At 38.7% G+C, this 18,547-nt stretch overlaps 1 protein-coding gene across 3 annotated transcripts in view; it reads left to right on the top strand.

Annotated features, from left to right (window-relative positions):
• Window positions 1-17,703, top strand: part of rassf5 (Ras association domain family member 5) — a 44,227-nt gene extending 26,524 nt beyond the window's left edge. For 2 of the 3 annotated variants that reach the window (XM_053484003.1, XM_053484005.1), the window contains exons 3-6: window positions 13,130-13,240; window positions 14,806-15,100; window positions 15,185-15,300; window positions 16,267-17,703. In XM_053484003.1, coding sequence (XP_053339978.1) covers window positions 13,130-13,240; window positions 14,806-15,100; window positions 15,185-15,300; window positions 16,267-16,419 — 675 coding nt within the window. In that variant the 3' untranslated portion in view covers window positions 16,420-17,703. Of the gene's footprint in view, window positions 1-2,219; window positions 2,909-13,129; window positions 13,241-14,805; window positions 15,101-15,184; window positions 15,301-16,266 lie in introns of those variants that run through there. The other variant, XM_053484004.1, reaches the window with a different exon arrangement.
• The last annotated feature ends 844 nt before the right edge of the window (window positions 17,704-18,547 follow it).

Raw genomic sequence — 18,547 nt, forward strand, 5'->3', positions numbered from 1 at the left:
GTATACTTCCTGTCCATGTTAACCCGCTCCTGCTGCCTACAGTACGTGTGCACTATTTCAGTGTTTCACCTGCTGTTTGAAACAATCTCGTAAGTATTCCAGGAAATGCGGTCTGGTGATTTTTAGTTTGTCACGCCCACGCATGTTGGTCCTACACTCCCTACAGTTGGCATTCTGGAACGAAGAGTGTTGGGTTCTGATGGGTCATGAAGCACACACACACAAAAAAAAACAACAACCCTCAGATTCCGGATAACAGCTGAAAAGTTACATTTGTCCAGTTCATGCAGATGCTGCGACATTTTTGCAACTGAATTTCCATATCTGTTCTTAACACGTGTGCATGAAGTATTCATCTCTGCAAAACTGGGCGGTGGAATTGCTCTCCACCCCTGACTGGGGAACTCTATCCGTTCAGGCTCATACCCCTGCAGTTCTTGGGCATTTTCTATGGAAGAACAATCCTGCCTGCTTTTTCATAGGATTGATTATCTTCCTTCCCAGCAATTTCCTCCAGCTCAACTACGGCATATTGATGCCATGCAGAGCAGGCATCCTTATCTTCGGGCCAATCAATAACCAAACCCCCAGGAGAGCAATCTTCCTCTCCTCCATCTTCTTCCCATCAACCAACTCATCGATTATGGTAATCTAACAGAAGGTTTTGGCTGTAGGTAATTTGTCTGCATTTATTGAAAAAAAAATCTACAACCATACGCACACGATATCATTCAGTAACATTGTCATTTTTTGCTTTGTTACACAAGATTTAAATTTTTTTTTGCAGCATTGACAGAATACCTAAAAATATTGGCCTGCCTTTAAAGCTTTAACCGCCGCTCAATGAGAATCGAGTCAATCTGTGACATGGGAAATCGAACGTGGCTTTCAGCAACCGTCTATTGAAAGAGGTCGACACTTTATCTCTTTTCTAGAGCCTGGGCCTTTCATCTCACTAGAGTTAATCGGGTGGATCATGGACAAAGCATGTCTGTATATGGACAAGCAAATAAAGAATAGTGCTGATCTTTTTTTCAGTATGAAGTGATACATCTTCGATGTATGAGGACAAAAACCCACCCACGCTGAATGGTACCCAGACTGCCGCTGAGGCGTATTTACTCTCTCATTATGCCGTACTCAGCCTGTCTTAACTACTCAAGGTCAGGGTTAAAGGTTAAGTCCAGGGGTGCCTGCCGGACATCAAATAAGGTCGACAGTCATGTAATCTATGATCCTGCACATGTGTCGGTTTTATTTATTATGCTTTTGCAATCCTTAGTGGTTTTGCATCCCAAAATAATACATTAAATGAATGTCACTTTATTTATTTAATTAATTAATTAAATTTTTTTTTTAAAAGAGTGTTTTAACAAATTTTTTTTCTTTAGATTAAATAAAAATGTTTGAAGACAAAATTGGCGAAACAGAGAAATAATGGTGAATTCAACTCCTTCAGGACGTACGCTGTTTAAGATATTAATCTGTGTATACAAAAACAGAAAAAAAAATGCACAAGCCTTAGTGAATTTATTGCCAGCAAAGAAAAACTGGCATTTCAAAAAAGATTTTCAACAAGACATGGATTAATTTCCAGTAACTGCAAAAGTGTTTTACTCTGATCATTTTAAAAGTCAATTTTCATAATTTTATCCAATTTTTTTATCCTAGTTCAAAAGTCATGCACTGTGAAAGCATTCGTGGACACATTGATATTGTTACCTCTGTGTGTGAGTGTGTGTATGTTTAGTCATGTCATGTCATGTCTACACAGCACTGAAATTAATAATCCAAATCATAACACCAGATCACGCAGACCATTAAATGCTATCTTTGGCTTTGTCAAAGGCTCATTACGATAAACAAGTGTGCTCTATTTACGCAGCCATCAAAGCCTGCTTGGGTAAATGACTCCATTTCCATTTACCAACACTTGATATCCAGGCATATTTGTGCCTCTTCCAGAGAAACAGCACTTTGCATATGATATGCAATGTAAAATAGGACCGCATGCAGATCGGATCATGTGTGATGTATCCGTCATTCTTTCTGTCTCTTACGCTGTCTGTGTTTTGTGAGAGTCCCCTTCATTAAGAGGAAGTGGCTATGGTCGAGCGTTTGCATGCAGGAAGAGAGACGGGGAGGGAGCAGACTCAACCACTGTTGATAGAGCGAGGTAGAGAGAGAGAGAGAAAGAGAGAGAGAGAGAGAGAGAGAGAGAGAGAGGGAGGGAGTAATGCGTCAGCTCTGCTCTGTTTCACGTTCTCTGCAAGCAGGCAGGAAGGCAGTAAGCAGGTTGATTCCTTGCCTTGACTGCTCTACTCACTACAAGCACATTCTCGTCAGGGCTTTTTAACCAACAGCCCCAGCTCATGCAGCAGGGTTCACGTGAGACAGCGAAGACTGTATGGACTCTTCACTTCGCAGCGACATATCTTCCTCTTCCTTCTTTTTCTCATCTGGTTGGCGAGCCGGAATCTAAGTGGCTGTGGATTTCAAACATTTCAAGGACTGAGCTGAAAAGGCCACTTCTTCTCATTTCCAATGAGATCTTGTCTTGCTGACCTGGCAGAAAGAGGAACTGAGGTCTCCTTCGCGCTCTTCCGCAACCTCCAACAGTGATACGCGGATACCTCGAGTCTCCTGTTCTCGGATTTCCATCTATCTCTTCAACAGCATCTAGTAGTTCTGAGTGCCCATCTGGGAGATCTCCTGGTTGCATCTCTACTTTTTTTGCACTGCCTGGAGCCTGGAATGCTGTCGGGGGCCGCCGGAGGCCCCGCAAATGACTGGTAGCAATAGCATGAGCAGCGGCTACTGCAGCCAAGAAGAGGAGAACGATGATTCTGCCTTCTTCACCGCCAAGACTACCTTCTTCCGCCAAGCGAAGGGCAAGCAGGCGGCTAAGGTAACGCTGGGGAAGGGGTAAGAAGAGCAAAGAGTGTATGTTTTTGGAGATCGCCGAAACAGAGAAGTTCTTCTTATTAGATATCAATCGTGTAGTGCGGAAATGAGGTTGTGTTAGTTGAAGTTTCTCAAGTTGCGACAACAACGATGACTCGATGCTCCATTTTGGTTTGCACCCTTACAGTGTAAAAAAACAAAAACGTGTCAGCGTTATTAGGAAGTGTTTTACAAAAGATGGTTTTACAAGACATATGTTTCCAAAGTTGGAAGACCACATTTGATGCTTTGATGATGGAAATTCTGTTGGTGGAAAGTTGGAGATAAGAACGAAGACTGGTCGACCCAAATGAAACCTTGCAACCTTTAGGCAGGGAAAGTTTTTTTTCTTTTTTTTTTCAGTTTTTCCTTCTTGTCAAATGAAATATGATTTTTAGTGTAACAACAGCAGCCTCACATTTTGTTTGCGTAAATAAAGTATGGTAGTACTTTATGTTTTACTTTATGCTCTTCATATGGAAGATTTTAAATATACTTGATGATGAGCAATCATCAGCCGCTTGCTTGTGGCCTTGAGCTGCTCTGGTGGAAAACGTAGGATGACGAGATGATGAAACACACCTGATCACTATTTCCTTATTATTTAGTTTACCATGGAGATGCTTCTATATAGGAACATATTAGATTTAAAATAATCTCTTGGTCTAGTGACACACCCTAGTGAGCTTACATTCTTTGAACTGTTGTGTTTTCCCGATGGACAGAGTCTCCCGAAATGTCCACGCACTTGTGTTATGTAAGCTCAGTTAAATTCGAGACTCATTTATTTGTTTAAGATGCCAAAGCGAGATGAATAACACACACAGCCAGCTGGCATATCACTTTACAATGGAGTTGCAAGTCCAGCTTTTATTGTCTACTGTCTACTAGGACATATGTAATGGATTAAAAAAAATAATTTATGGAATTGTCGTACCTAAAAAATTGCACATTCTTAAGTGTACATTTTCAGCACGAACAACTGAATTGTCCTTCAGCAGGCTTACCTCAGCCTCAGGTTTGCCTCAGTGTCAGGTTTGAAAGGATCCTTGTTCATACAATAAATTATTCATCTTCTAACTAGAAACAGTGTTGGTGACCAATTTACTGTTTACTCAGTAACAGGCTTTTCTTGATTATGTGGGTTGCTTTTTAGCATTTCTATACATGTTAACTAACTGTTATTGTTGTAACAGAGCGAATTGACTGTTCAGGCAGCCAGGATGTGGGTTTTGTGTGTCTGGTTGCTAGGACGGTGATGTCTATGTAGCTCTGGTTGCCAGGTTAGAGTTGAGAGTTGGTAGGTTTATTGTTGCAGAACTGGTAATGTAACCTTAGCTTCAGATCACATTTCATCTTTTGAAAAGAATATCATCAAAGTAAGTCCTCGTCATGGCTTTATTTATATTCCCATCGTAAACCTATGATAGATTAATACCGTTTTAAAGTTCGTACAATATATATGAAAAATGAAACGTCTGGCAAGAAATAATACATGCAACATACAACCGTCTCTGTGCTCCAGTAGCACTGTACCCATCATTCATTCACGTGAGCTTGTGCAAATATCACACACACACACACACACACACTGAACACACACACAGACACTGAACACCGGCGCCAAAATTTCCTCCCACGTATAATTCATGTTGCACTCCAAACCTTAACGTTTAAACACAAGGCACTGTTCTGAGCAAACAGACTTCTACAAACAATTAGGAAAGCCCCTGCACCTGAAATACTGTCGTTACAGCCAGTTGTAAAAAATTTGAATAGGGAAAGGTAGACAAATATTACAGATCACAATTGTGCAGAGCTTTGGGACTCGGTAAGTATGTAACATCGACGAGAGCTGACTTCAGATTCATGATGTGTGATGAAAACTGGAGGATGTTTATAGAATTACAGGTATTGCAGGCTATAAAAGCATGGCTTACACCCTCCTAATTCCATTTTACACTGTAATCGCAGGTTATGCAAATGATCCTGGACTCGCAGACGTTTTTGTCAGTCCCTCTTTCAAACCCACACAAGGCGACTGTCACATACGGTAGCTGCTGGCTTTTGCTGTGCGTAATATGATTTATGAAACTAGCAGTTTGTACCCAAAAGCACACACTTGTCTGTTCTGTGGAGCATGTGATGGCCAAGCTGCTTTGGTGCAATCGGCATGCATCGATGAACATATGCGGCATAATGAGCGCTATACTGGTGTGGTTGGAGGCTGTGTTTGGGAGAACCTTTGATTATGCAACTTTGTAAATGAGGCATAGCAGATGATCAAGCTCTGCTTGTTTGAAGGGATGTGAAGTGTAGAGAGTGATGGCTTCTCCTGCTCAGTGCTTGACCTAGTAATGCGAATGTGTGTGTGAGAGAGAAAGATTCATGTCATTCCAACACTGCAGTACATTTGTATCTCTGGGATAACTAGAGGAAAAGAGCAAGAGAGAGTTGATCAGTAGTTCAGCACCATTGTACAGAATTCTGGTGTAAAGCATTGGGTAAGAGGATTACTCGTTATGGCATGTAGTAAGTGAGTACGTCAAGTCGGTTGTAATAGGAAGTGGACCACAATTTCACAGCTTCCGCTCCGAGATAAACAAGCTTCTGCTCAGGCAGCAAGTTCCTCACTGTGACTGATCACGCTCGGCACTGTGGGTATTAGCAAGATCACTGCAATAGCAACACCAATCAAGTCAAATAGGAAGTGATTTTGCTCTCTTCTGTTAAAGCTAGCACAAGTTTAGCACAGGTTTGCTAGGGGAGGTGTTTGACAACACAACGAAATACAAAACTTTTAAACTTTTTTTTAAACTTAAACATCCCGAATGCTAATGCTAGATGTGAGATTTCTGAATTGACACACCGGGTAAAGGGTGGATCTTAGTGGAAAGGAGTCGGCTGATCCAATTCCCCAGAATCATAACAAAGTATTTAAACCTTTTGAACACAGTTTGTCTGATGAAACAAAGACTGAATACAAACTGCTCTGGTTCAATCGCTAGAATTACAATATTTTTTTACAATTAAGTTTTTAGTGATTAAAACCTCTTGAGGTCAAATTCAGATCAAGTAAAACTTTATCTGCCTAAATTTTAAAGCCTTTAACCAGAATGCCAAGATTTAAAACAAACCAAAGCCTGTATTTCCAACTAATTTCCATATAATTTCCTATTAAAAGACTGCAATAAACCGACTCGAGGATATTAAACCTGAACATTTTTGACTAATTTACAAACATAAATGTAAAATTATTATAAAACATAAAAATTATCTTCGACAGATAATTCGGTTTGTTTTTTTGTATGCTTATTTTTGGTAAAGAAGAACAATTATTTGTCAAAAACATAAGAAATATTAAAACTTGTCTAGAACCTTGGTCTAAAAATCTTATGTTAGTTTTATGGTAATCACAAAGCAAATGTATCTATTATTTTATATTACAAGATAACACCCACTATGATATAAGATTAAGCCTATTTCTAGACTTTTATAAACATTTGGCAGACTATTGTCCATATTTTTAATGCTAATCTTTTAAATTATTAAAATGATTTGCAAATAGAACAAGAAATGTATGCCTAAATATTAAAATATTGCTAGAAATTGATTTAATTTGTTTTGTTTGTTTGTTGTACACTTATTTGAAGAAACTTTATATAGCCTTAATTTGATTAAAGATAGTTTTCCTTGGTAAATCTTTGAAGGTGTACTAGATAAATATAATCTTTCCGCTTTGTCATGCATGCATACTGACAAAAAATCAAAGGACAACATTCTTATATAACTGTTTCAGATTTGATCTAGCACATGTCCTATAGCTGTATATATGAGAAAAGAGGATGTGGTATGTTCAGGTTCAGAATGCTCGAGTAGCTTTCACGTGTCCTGAGGATGGCTTCGAGAGCATTATGTTACCAATCAGCTTAAGATACCATGTGCTAAGCTTAAGGTTGGCAGGGAGGACACACTGAGGAAACACTTCTCAGGTAACCTGTAAGGTGATATTCGCCCTTGTGGCATCACATATAATTATTATTATAGTCACATATATATATATATATAATTTGAAGGACTGCGAAGGTGTAAAATGAAAAAAAATAATTTGTGAACCACATGGAATGTGGTCGAGTTTAGTTTGGTCTATATGTGTAAATATGTAGTTCCACTTTACAGTCTGGTGCACTTCAAAAGGTTTTTGCAGTTTCTAGAGCGTGCTTTTTCCTGCTAACAGCTGCGCATGGTAGAAAATCCAGGTCATGTCTGAGCTAAATTGACTAGGAGTAAAAGAGACCCTAGTGTCCCCTAGTGTTTTTCTTAAATTTTATTTTAATTTCAACCAACTTAAATGGCTCTTTTTGCCATTTTATTATCTTAAGGTCTTGAGGTAGTCTGTTCACCCGACATAGAAAGTGTTCTAAGATGCTTTTCTGCTCATCATGGTTGTAGATGGTGACATTTAAGTTATTGTAGAACCAGAAGTTCAGCGGTTCGAGCCCCAGCTCCGCTAGGTTGCCGCTGTTGGTTCCTTGAGCAAGCCCCAAAAAAAGGCTGTAAAAAATGGCTGACCTTTGACCTGAGGGCCCAGGCTTCGAGTCCCTGTTTGAACTTTTTTTTTTTTTTTTTGAGCATCACTGCTAAGATTCCACTGTTAAGCCCTTGAGCAAGGCACTTAATCCTAACTGCTCCAGGGGCGCTGTATCCTGGATGACTCTGTGCTCTGACCCCATCATCCTAACTGGGATATGAAAAAAATGAATAAATAAAATAATCAGCGCTGTTGACTCTTAATAGTCTCTTAATATACTATACATTCATATAAAAGTATTTGTTTTGCAGCGTGCACGACTTGCCAGAGATTAATTTATGCAGATTTATGTAAAATCACATAAGCTTATGAACTCTGTTTATAAAGCTGTTGCTGGGCTTGCATCTCTTTCTTTTCAACTCTGCGTCAGCTATGTCTTTTTTTCATCAAATATTATAATCAGCCCTAGTCACACGACAGAAAACACCTAACCTTACAAACACACCAGTGCACTCCTCTTCAAATGTACTTAGACATAACCCTTTATGAAAAGTAAACTGTACAACTCTCTCAACAAGTGTTACTTTCATACATGCTTGACGCATCAACTCAGCAGGTCTGAGAACAGGGTGCAAGGACTTTACCGCGACTCAAGAGGAGAGGTATACGAGCTTGCTGTCTAGAGACAGGAAAAGGAAGCAGACACCAGCCTTTTATTCGCAATTCATTTCCTTGGCGTCATAGAGAACTATGCGTGAGAAGCTGTAAGATGTAGGCAGTTGGTGCCGCAGGAAGACTTAGATTCGCTGTTTAAAGCGGTGTTACAGGCGTTGCAGGTTATGGCCTATTTACAGAGACAACATAGTAGTTAAATGTGATAAGAATCTTTGGGCTGAGCAATACGACCATGTGATAGCGATAACAGTGTACCCTACTGAGAGAAAAGAAATTATTAAATAAATACAATGTTTTTTTTTTATTAATTAATGAATGATTAATAATAATAAATAAGAAAATTATTTATTAATTTAATTACATTTTTAAAAATGTAATGAATTTAATTACAGCTAAACACTAGAAGTATCTGAATTCATGTTTAAGTATTATATTGGCTTAACTCCTTCAAACTGTTAACCTTAACATCACTGTAATAAGGTAAGGTCACATAACACAATACCTGCTGATTCACCATAGTATGCAAACACACACACACACACACACACACACACACACACACACATGCATCCCTCATGCTCTATTATCCTAGTCAGTCGCACATTCTCAGAAAAATGGGCGCACCTTTCTCTGTCACATGCTTTGAAGTTTGTCCTGGAAAGGTCCAGGAGTGGAGCGAGATTTACATTGCATTCATATGAACAGGTAATAGATGCAGACTAAAGTTACGAAAGATGCACTCTCACAGAGCCTGATGAATTTCATATATAATACGAAACACATCCACATAGCAAATTTCATGGCAGTGGTACAAATGCTTTGAACAGACTGAAGACATTTTTTACTGTCCATCTAGAGATTGCATGTGTTGCGTGTGTGTGTGTGTGTGTGAACCAGGCAACCATTTACAAATCTGCTTCTGTAAAGTGACAGCTTGATGCCTCCCTGCAGCATCATGTTTTTTTTCCCTTCCTGCACCATTTTTGCTTCCGTACTGATCTATAACACATAAATTCCTCTCTCTCTCTCTCTCTCTGTCTCTCTCTGCAATGCTCGCTCTACATTCCCTCATTTTTAGCTGTCTTACCCCCTGCTTGTGCCTATTCCCCATCTTTATATCTGCAGAACCAGAAACCTTGAGAAGATTACCTCATCATCTACTGCATTGTTCTAATCAACAGCACTTTCTCATCGCAGGCTAGCGGAAGGGAGGGAGGAAGGCAGCTATATTTAGCTCCGCTCACAAATGCAGGAATTCCTGAGAGAATAGTCGGAATGGGTGAATTCCAACTCCTTGGAAGGAGCATGAAGATTCACCACAGCCGTAAATTCGCATGTCTTTTAGTAATGGATGACTCAGGATGGTCTGAATGGCTGGTTGTGATATTATATTTTATGGGAGGCTACAATTTAAGCTTGATAGCAATCCCAGCAGATAATCTATAAAGGTTGAGTAATGCATCGAAGGCAGATAGGCAGGTGCATTTTTTTTATTTATAGCCACAACTGTATTTCATGTGCACCTGCTCAATTGATCATATGTCAGTGAAGCAGGTTAAAAAATGATCAGTCCAAATCCATACACAATCTAAGCATTATGTCTGACACAAATTTCATGATCATAAATCTACATGAAAGAAACCAGCGCCAGCCGCGTCTCTTTATACCATTCTGTCTATTTTTATTATGACCGTTTCTCTATGTAGATTAAATCAAAGAAATTGGACCAAATGTTTTACTACGACAGGCTGCAAAGTGCCTAAAGATAATAAAAAAATGGTTGTCTATGTAACAACCTCAACAGCAACCTTATTTCCCCTCTCGTCTGTTCCAACCACTCAGCATTCAGCATTATACACACATCACCTACCAGTTCACTAATCATTGGCCTGATCATCTGTCATCATCTGCACCTGTTTCTCACTGGTTCATGCCTTAGGGTAGAAGGTGTTTTTATGTTTAAATGATTCATATGGACTGGACTGGAAATGAGAGGCAAAAAAAAAAAGTCCTTCAGGACGCCAGGAGAACACTTCCTCAATCCTATGTTAGAAAAAAAAAATTCTGGCTCTTTGGAAGCAAAATATGATGAAATAAGAGACATTTACACAGTACCGTATATAATAAGGTACACCCAATAGCAATTGTACAATGATTTAGAATGATGATAAACAATAGCAAAGATGCTAATGATGCTATACACTCAACTTTTTACATGTGATATCATACAAATGTCACAGTTCTGTTTAAAAGTGTTGATGGTACCGTTATTTTCGTATTAAGCTTAGCTAGAGAAATAGTGATGTGAGACATGCATGCCATGTCTCACATTATATCAGGCGATCTAAATGTCCCAATATAAGCTGACACCACTTTAAATATCACCTCAGGCCAATCGCCTTCAACCCATTTATCCATAATGTCCTGAAACATTCACTATCTTGCTTAGGAATGGAATAAGCACATAAAACCACCATTGTTAATGATTTTAATTAAACCGATATTTTACAGTTTATTGCACTTTTTACACTTCAGCACGACTGTAATTGACAGAGCCCGGGGCATAAGTGCTGAGGCTGCAGTGTTATTGGTGCTGCTTTCTGTCTTCACTCCATGGCCTCAGAGTGGCTTGAGAAAATAATCAATTTTCCTCTGCTCTCTTCCTGGCACTGCTACTCCTGAAATTACGTTTGTTACGCACTGGTTTACTGATTTTCTTGCCTGAAGATAGACCTTACATAGACTTTTCTAAGGTTTAATAGGAATGACCTGATATAGCATCTCATATACCCTGAAACATCACATATATAAATATGATTAAACATAAGTTGTATGTACAATTAGGGAAGTGTAGTAACACCCACTGACTGACTGGAGCATCCAATAGTCAGCACCAATACACAGTACATATGTAAAAAATTTATAATCACTTATAAGGGTAGAGTTTTATGGAGGACTTCTAACTATAATATACCATGTATAAATGGAAAAAAGTTATGACATATTAATGAATAAACAGTTCATTAAGAAAATATAGTGGTTGTTGGCAAACTGCTATATGCAGCTATAGCACCATGCCCAGTTACCCAATCTACTCACACACAGAAAAAAAGAAATTATTCAATGTTGAATTTATCTGCAATGTGAAAAAATAGATTATTTTATGTTTGAATTTTTTATTTGTCGGCATGGTGCCTTAGTGGTTAGCACTGTCGTGTTGCACCACCAGGGTCTGGGCTCCATTCCTACCTCGGGGTCTGTGTACGTGAAGTGTCCTCCGGGTGCTCCGGTTTCCTCCCACAGTCCAAAGACATGCAGATGTCAAAGACATGTGCCCTGCGATGGATTGGCACCCTGTCCAGGGTGTACCTTGCCTCGTGCCTGTGTCTTTGTTTACAGGATAAAGTGGTATAGACGATGAGTGAGTGAGTGAGTGAGTGAGTGTCCCAAAGTGGTTTATGTGTAATTTAGATAGCATTATAGCATTTATAAAGCCAGATTTCAATCGTCCCCTTCTTTCTGGTGTTTTCTGTCTCTCTTTCTTATTTGACTCCTTAATATTGACTCTATCAAGATCTATATAAATCAAGCACATAAAACTGTGTGTGTGGGCACTATTGTGCTCTTCTCTTGCCTTTGCTCAATAGCATTAAGCAAAAATTTACCCTAAGGACCTTCATTGAATAAATGATCCCATTTTTCCGCCATATTTCAGGAAAAAAGAAAAACCTCAAGCATGCATTACAAAGGATGTAGCAAGCAGCTAAAAATATCCCAGCTTCAATCTTTGTTGCTAAGGTTCAGTCAGTAGCAGCTACTGTATATACTGTACACACACACACCAGTATCACCCACAGATAATCGTTTTTCTTGGCACTAGAGGAATTTTTTAATTCAGAACGCATGTCATGTTGTCGGGTGCTCTTTGTAGAACCTGACACATTTCGTGTGGAAGGGAGGTGTGTTATATAATGTAATGACATCAGCAATCAAAAAAAAAAAAAAAAAAAGCTACACTACTTGTTTAAACAACAAACAGTTTCCGTTGCTTGGAGACCAGCCAAATTATGTCACAAGGTCCAAACTCCCTATATACAAGATTGATATTTAAACACGTACATCAAATTGAATTCAATTAAAACACAAATTGAATTCAATTAAAAAAAATAAAAATTATAAATGAATTTGTGAGTTATGGTAATTACAATATTAACTTTTACGCAGGTTGTGCTATTTGAAGAAGTTAAATACACAACAGATCAACTGTAGAGAACTGCAGCTGCCAGACATTATTTCAGCCATTTTATTAAGATTATTTTAGTTATGCAGCAATAAAATAATGACAGGTGCTTTGCAAAGACCTTTTCTGGTTTCCGCCACGGTCAAAACATCACCCACGCACATATCACATCTCTGGTGAAAACCTTAAGTGGGAAGGAAGAGTCTCCAGCTGTCGATAAAAGCATTGCACACTTAATGGCTAATCTGTTATTACGGCACAGCTTAATGCTTGAAAGCATTTGTAGTGGTGCCAGGTCCATTTGGGAGGTTTTTTTTCTTCCCTTTGGGGATGGCATGAGAGGGTTTATGTACGGTAGACGTTAATCCGGCACTCCATAAAGCTTATGACCATTAATAACCTCATACAAGAGGAAAGTGCTATAGTAGCTTCACAGTCATATTTTACAAATTATTTAATTGTTAAAATAGTCAGCAAGAGTCTGTTTTCAGTATTAACCTATAATTTATTTATAATTTATTTATCATTTTAATTAGTCATTATAACTGCATATATTCCTATCACAAATGGGAGAAAAAAATCCCCTATGGTTTTAAAATTAAATTATTATTTTTAAGTTATTTTTTATCCATGATATATAGTTATAACAAGTAACTTTATTTTTTCCATGGATTTAAAATAAGGTTGTTTTTCATGATATATAGTAATAAAAAGTTGTATGTTGTGTGGCTTCATTTCAGAACACCACTAAAGAAGATGAAGAGGAGAAGCAGCAGGCCCTCAGTGAGGAAGAGGTCAAGGCAAAGATAGAGGAGTATAACTCTAAAGTGTCCGAAAGTGGAATGAAATTAGTGAGTACAGACTGTTTTATATACTCCTTGTTTGTGTGTGTGTGTTTTTTTTTATTTCATTCCAAATTGATAAATAAGGTTATGATGATAAAAATGTCCCTACATGTAGTGCATTCATTTAGCAACGTATTAAAGAATAACATTTCCTGACACAAATAGAATTGAATAAATATTTGGTTAGTACCGTGTGAAGCGGACTTGCACAGCAGGTAGTGTTGCCACTTTGCAGTTTCAAAATCCCCCATTCGACTGAGTTTTGCATATTTTTCATGCATTCATGTGGGTTTGCTACCGGTTCTTGGTATCCTCCCACCTTTCCAAAAACATACAAGTAGGTAGACCGCCTACTGTGGATTGCCCCTAGGTGTAAATACATTCGTGCCTAAGTCTGTTATTAGTATCTCTACTTCACTTGAGTACTCTTTTGTGCCTTCATTTCAAAAGGACAATGCTTTCTACTCATAATGCTATAATCGAATATCTGTAACGGCAAACAATGAATTTTTAGCACGAGACCGTTTTTGACATTCTATTGTTAGTTAGATTCGATGCTTTCTCACGCTCCTTGGCTCCATGGTGAAAGCGGCACAAAAATGAGCCAGGCCCTATGTTAGTGTGTGATTAATTACTTCTCTCTTTCGTTCATCTTTGTTCTACTTTTATGTTCACACTTCCAGTAAATTTATTTTTGAGTTGCCTAGCCCAAAAAGATGCTGATTCATAAGAATCAAGCATCAAGCATAAAAAGCAACAAGAAATATAGCTAGAAGTACTGGAATATGGTTAAGTACTGTCCGAAACATTATTAAAACCTGAAAGGGTTGTGTTGAATTGTCAACTTCATGGAAAAGATGTGGTTAAAAAATAATCATGAGCAACCATGACCGGAGATTACTTAAACTCTTGGTGAAGTTGCATCGTAAAAACAAAACAAAAAAACTGAGAAGAAATTACAGTTACAGTTATATATAAAGTGTATATACACAGGTATACTGAATGGTGAATTTAGGCGTAGTTTCACATTGCGGTCTTGGGCCCAGACCAGAGGACACCCGGGATGTTTGTGTAATGTGAACACTCTGTATCTCGCCCGAGCACGGATCAATGTATCCCTACTTGAAAAAGTTGTTGTGAGCATGGTGCAGCGTATTCAGATATCGGATTGACTCTAATATTAAGCCTGTACCTGAACAAAGAAGTGAACAGCTGTTTAAAAAGCAGCAGCATCAGTCTGGTCTGATGAGTCAGAATCCCGATATCCTTGCCACAGGGGCATGACGTTAGAAGGGAAGCGACGAACCCATCATGCGGTTGCTTCGGCTGGTCGGGTCGTAGTCTTAGCATCTTTATGTGGCAATAAAATGGAGTCAGCTGATGACCTGAATGTGGTGAATGACAGGTTCCAGGAAGCAAACTATGAAAGAGTAATACTTAAGGCATGATTGCTACAATATTTATTTTTTGGAAAGCATCATTCTCACACATGACTTGGCCATGACTTGGCCACCACATTCTGATTATAATGATGTGCAACTTGTTAATCACTCGTTTATGTCTTTGATCAGGCTGCTGATGGCACTTACAACGGGTTCATTAAGGTCCACTTGAAGCTACGGCGGCCAGTCACGGTGCTATCAACGGAAGCGAACAACTTAGGGAACTCGGAGAACAGCTCAGCAGCGAGTGATATTTCAGACAATCGCACATCCTTCTATCTGCCCAGTGAGGCTGTAAAACAGCTCCATGTCAGCAGCACCACCACAGTCAGAGAGGTCATCGAGGGCCTGCTCCGGAAGTACATGGTTCAGGACAATCCACTCAAGTTTGCTCTCTACAAGCAAATGCATCGCCATGGACAAGGTATGGAGGAAACTGTGGAGTTATAAGCAGTAGGACCCAATAAAGGACTCTTTTACTGAACCTTCTGTTTCCTGTGCATTCCAGATCTTTTCCAGAAGCTGTCTGACTCTGAGCACCCACTGCTTCTTCGCCTGCTGGCGGGTCCAGATCTAGAGAAGCTCTCATTCGTGCTGAAAGAAAATGAGACTGGAGAAGTAGAGGTCAGTTATTCAGCAGTGCTACACAATGAACTGTAGTCGTTATTATAATGATTGTAGAATTGGTGTCAAGGAACTCAGGTCCAAATAAGTAAAGACTCAGTTTGGGCTTATACAGTAACGTACTACATTCACATTACATTTATACCACCATCTCTAAAATGAGATACAGCCTAACAAGCCTTGACAAGGTAGCAAACCTTTTAAAGGATTGCAGAAAGCATAAATAGAGTAAGCTGCAAAATATGTTTGCATTTGCTATAACAGGACTTACAGTATAGCTGTCCACTTGGACCAAATTATGAACCCCAAGCTCTAATCAGATTTCAAGCTTGTTGTAATTCATTTAACATATTTCAAGCCCTTCTGGCAAATCCCTAATGCCCAGTTCGCCACAATTACTATGTGATCTGGCCCACATATTGCCGTGGAATGACAGTGATGAACTCGGAATCTTACAACCAGAACTCAGCCACAAGTCAAGCTTAAAGAGACCACATTTTATAGCAGAGCTTACAGCTGAATCACTTTGGGCCAAACTTGAAATGCCACACAGGCAGCGGTTGCATGTGAGATAATGGTATACCAGTTTTGAAATGGCATTCGAAAGTTTTATTACAGTTGGATCACTTTTGGCTTTGCCATAACAGGCCCTTATGGGCTTAAACTCAAACCAGATTTGGCACAGAACCCTCAGTGGTGTTTGGATATATCTTACAGTATGTGGACAGGCTAAAAGGATGGAATGATGTTCTCTATTTTCCCCCTAGTATTAAAAACAGATAAAAATAATTTATTATTATTATAGCAAAATATAAGCTTATATTTTTCTGGTTTATTTATACGTCATCTTTATTTAGCTTTGCATAACCAAACCCGTCTCCCTGTATAATCTTCACATATCTGTACAAAATAAAACTTCTATAAAATATTTATTAACTGTATCCTTCTCTTGTTTGTGTGATTTAGTGGCATGCGTTCTCCTTGCCCGAGTTGCAAAACTTCCTGGCCATCCTGGGGAAGGAAGAAACGGACAGGGTGAAGCAAGTACAGCAGCGCTACGTGGCCTACCGCGATAAACTCTTAGAGGCTCTGAAAGAAGTGCAGAACAAACCTGGCTAATGCACTGAGCCTATGGACAGACTCATTAAAAAAAAAACTCTCCACTTAGGATTTTCCCCCCCAAAAAATCCCGCGACCTCCGTCATGACCTCTGGAGCCGGAAAAAAAATGACCAGGAAAGGTGTGTGAGGTTGAGTCTGGACATAAAAACACAAGGGGTGAGTGATGGACCGCGCAATCACGTCACTCGGGACGCAAACGGCACGCACATCAAGATCCAGGAGTGTGTTTCTGACTGACGTGGTCGATGTCTGAAAGGATTTATTTTTTGTCTGTCCACATTTCTGATGTTGCTGCTACTGCGAGTGTTCCTTAGCATGACTTTTTTTTTGGTTTTTGTTTTGTTTTTCTTTAGCTTTGCTATCGGGTCCTTCATCAGGGATTTTTTTTAAGTAGACAAAGGAGTTATAAGAAGAAAAAAAATCTGATTAAGGCTATAAAGAGTCTGCATTCCTGGAAGTAAACTTAAGTAAGTAAATAAATGTAAAAGCATAAGATAAGCCAAGAAATCAATACTCGTTCACATTCACTTGCATTTTACAGGATCATTTGTATCTTAACTAATACCATTATGAACAATGTAGGTACTGTATTCAGACAGACTGTTGAAATCGATACGCCATTTGCTGAAAGCCTCCTCCTATAGTCACACACCTTTTAAATCAATAACCTCAACAGGTCTCTCAGTAGCCAAGACTGCATATTCACCTCGTTCACCATACGAATGCATGCATGTGTACATTTGAAATGGCTTTCTCAGTCTAATCTATAAACGTTATAAATGACCCTGAACACGTATACATTTTAAGCATGTTCTAACGCTGGCATCTCAAACCAAACCTTACGGAAATGTGAAACAAGCTATTGCATAAGTTTAGAGTGTAGTGTACTGTGTTTTTTTTTTTTTTAAGTAAAGAAGTGTATTTCCTCTGTTCTGATATGACGTGAAAGCATATGGAAATTCCCAGCTTCAAAACACACCCATCTCGCTAATATGTAGGATATATGATATATAATATATAAAATATATATTCTCACAATTTTCTGAGAAAACCCCATTATGGATTTTACACCAAAGTTAAACACAGACAAACAAACCTAGTATTTTGTAATGATATTAACGCAAAGCATTTTTTTGTGCATTGTAGATTAAAAAGTAGCCATGTGCACAAAACCGAACAGACCACCAAGTGGTGAGCCAGAAGCTATAGTACTGTATATATAATAATCCTGGCTATTGAGTTACGATGGAATGATGTGCGCCGACCTGAAAATGTTTTTTTTTTTAAAAAGCGATTTGTGTTGCCTTTAAGTGTGCATGAAATTTCATCTCTGTCCGACACTGAATATCATCATCATGGAGCTCATAGAAGTGTTACTGAAAGCACAGAAAGTATTTATTGAGAGAAGGTCAACGATATAAACTGTACAATCTGATAATAACATCGGAGTTCCAGCATATGTTTTTTTTTTTTTTTTTTTTTTTTTTTGGACACCAGTTCCACCTCTGCAATGCAAATAAGTAGCCAGGGACAATCCAGACTAACACTCACGGTGTTATGTTAGAATGTTAGTCTTTTGTCTACAGTATAATCACCTAGATTGTTAGCTGCACTCAAATAATCACTGATTTACTGTATAAGCTTAGTGACACACTGATTGGACATTAAGACCAAAAAATGTCATTTGAAGGCTTGATTTTTTAGAGCCGTGCCTCCACCCCATTTTTTTAAGGCCCTGTGCTGCTCTGCTGGCTCTGATGCTAATTTTACAAGTGCGCCTCCTAGAGCAAGGGAGATATAACATACAGCCATGAGTAAACTGGGTAGAATGGGTTGAATACTTCCTTCTGTCCTATCCTACTCGCTCTTGTGTTCCTGCTGGCAGTGCCTTTCGTCTGTGTGTAGCCTTACCTGAATGTGTGTGTGCGTGAGTGTGTGTGTGTGTGTGTACTGTACTGTAAATATAAATATATATATATATATATATATATATATATATATGCTCTGTTTTTCTGTGTTCGTCTGCCTCAAAAGTGAGGATAAAATGTGCAGGAGTGAAAGAGTAAACATATAAGAATGTGCATATGTGTAAGTCTATTTTTAACTTATTTTATGATGCATTTTTG

Source organism: Clarias gariepinus, chromosome 23 (genome assembly GCF_024256425.1).
Source record: "Clarias gariepinus isolate MV-2021 ecotype Netherlands chromosome 23, CGAR_prim_01v2, whole genome shotgun sequence".
Classification (NCBI taxonomy): Eukaryota; Metazoa; Chordata; class Actinopteri; order Siluriformes; family Clariidae; genus Clarias; species Clarias gariepinus.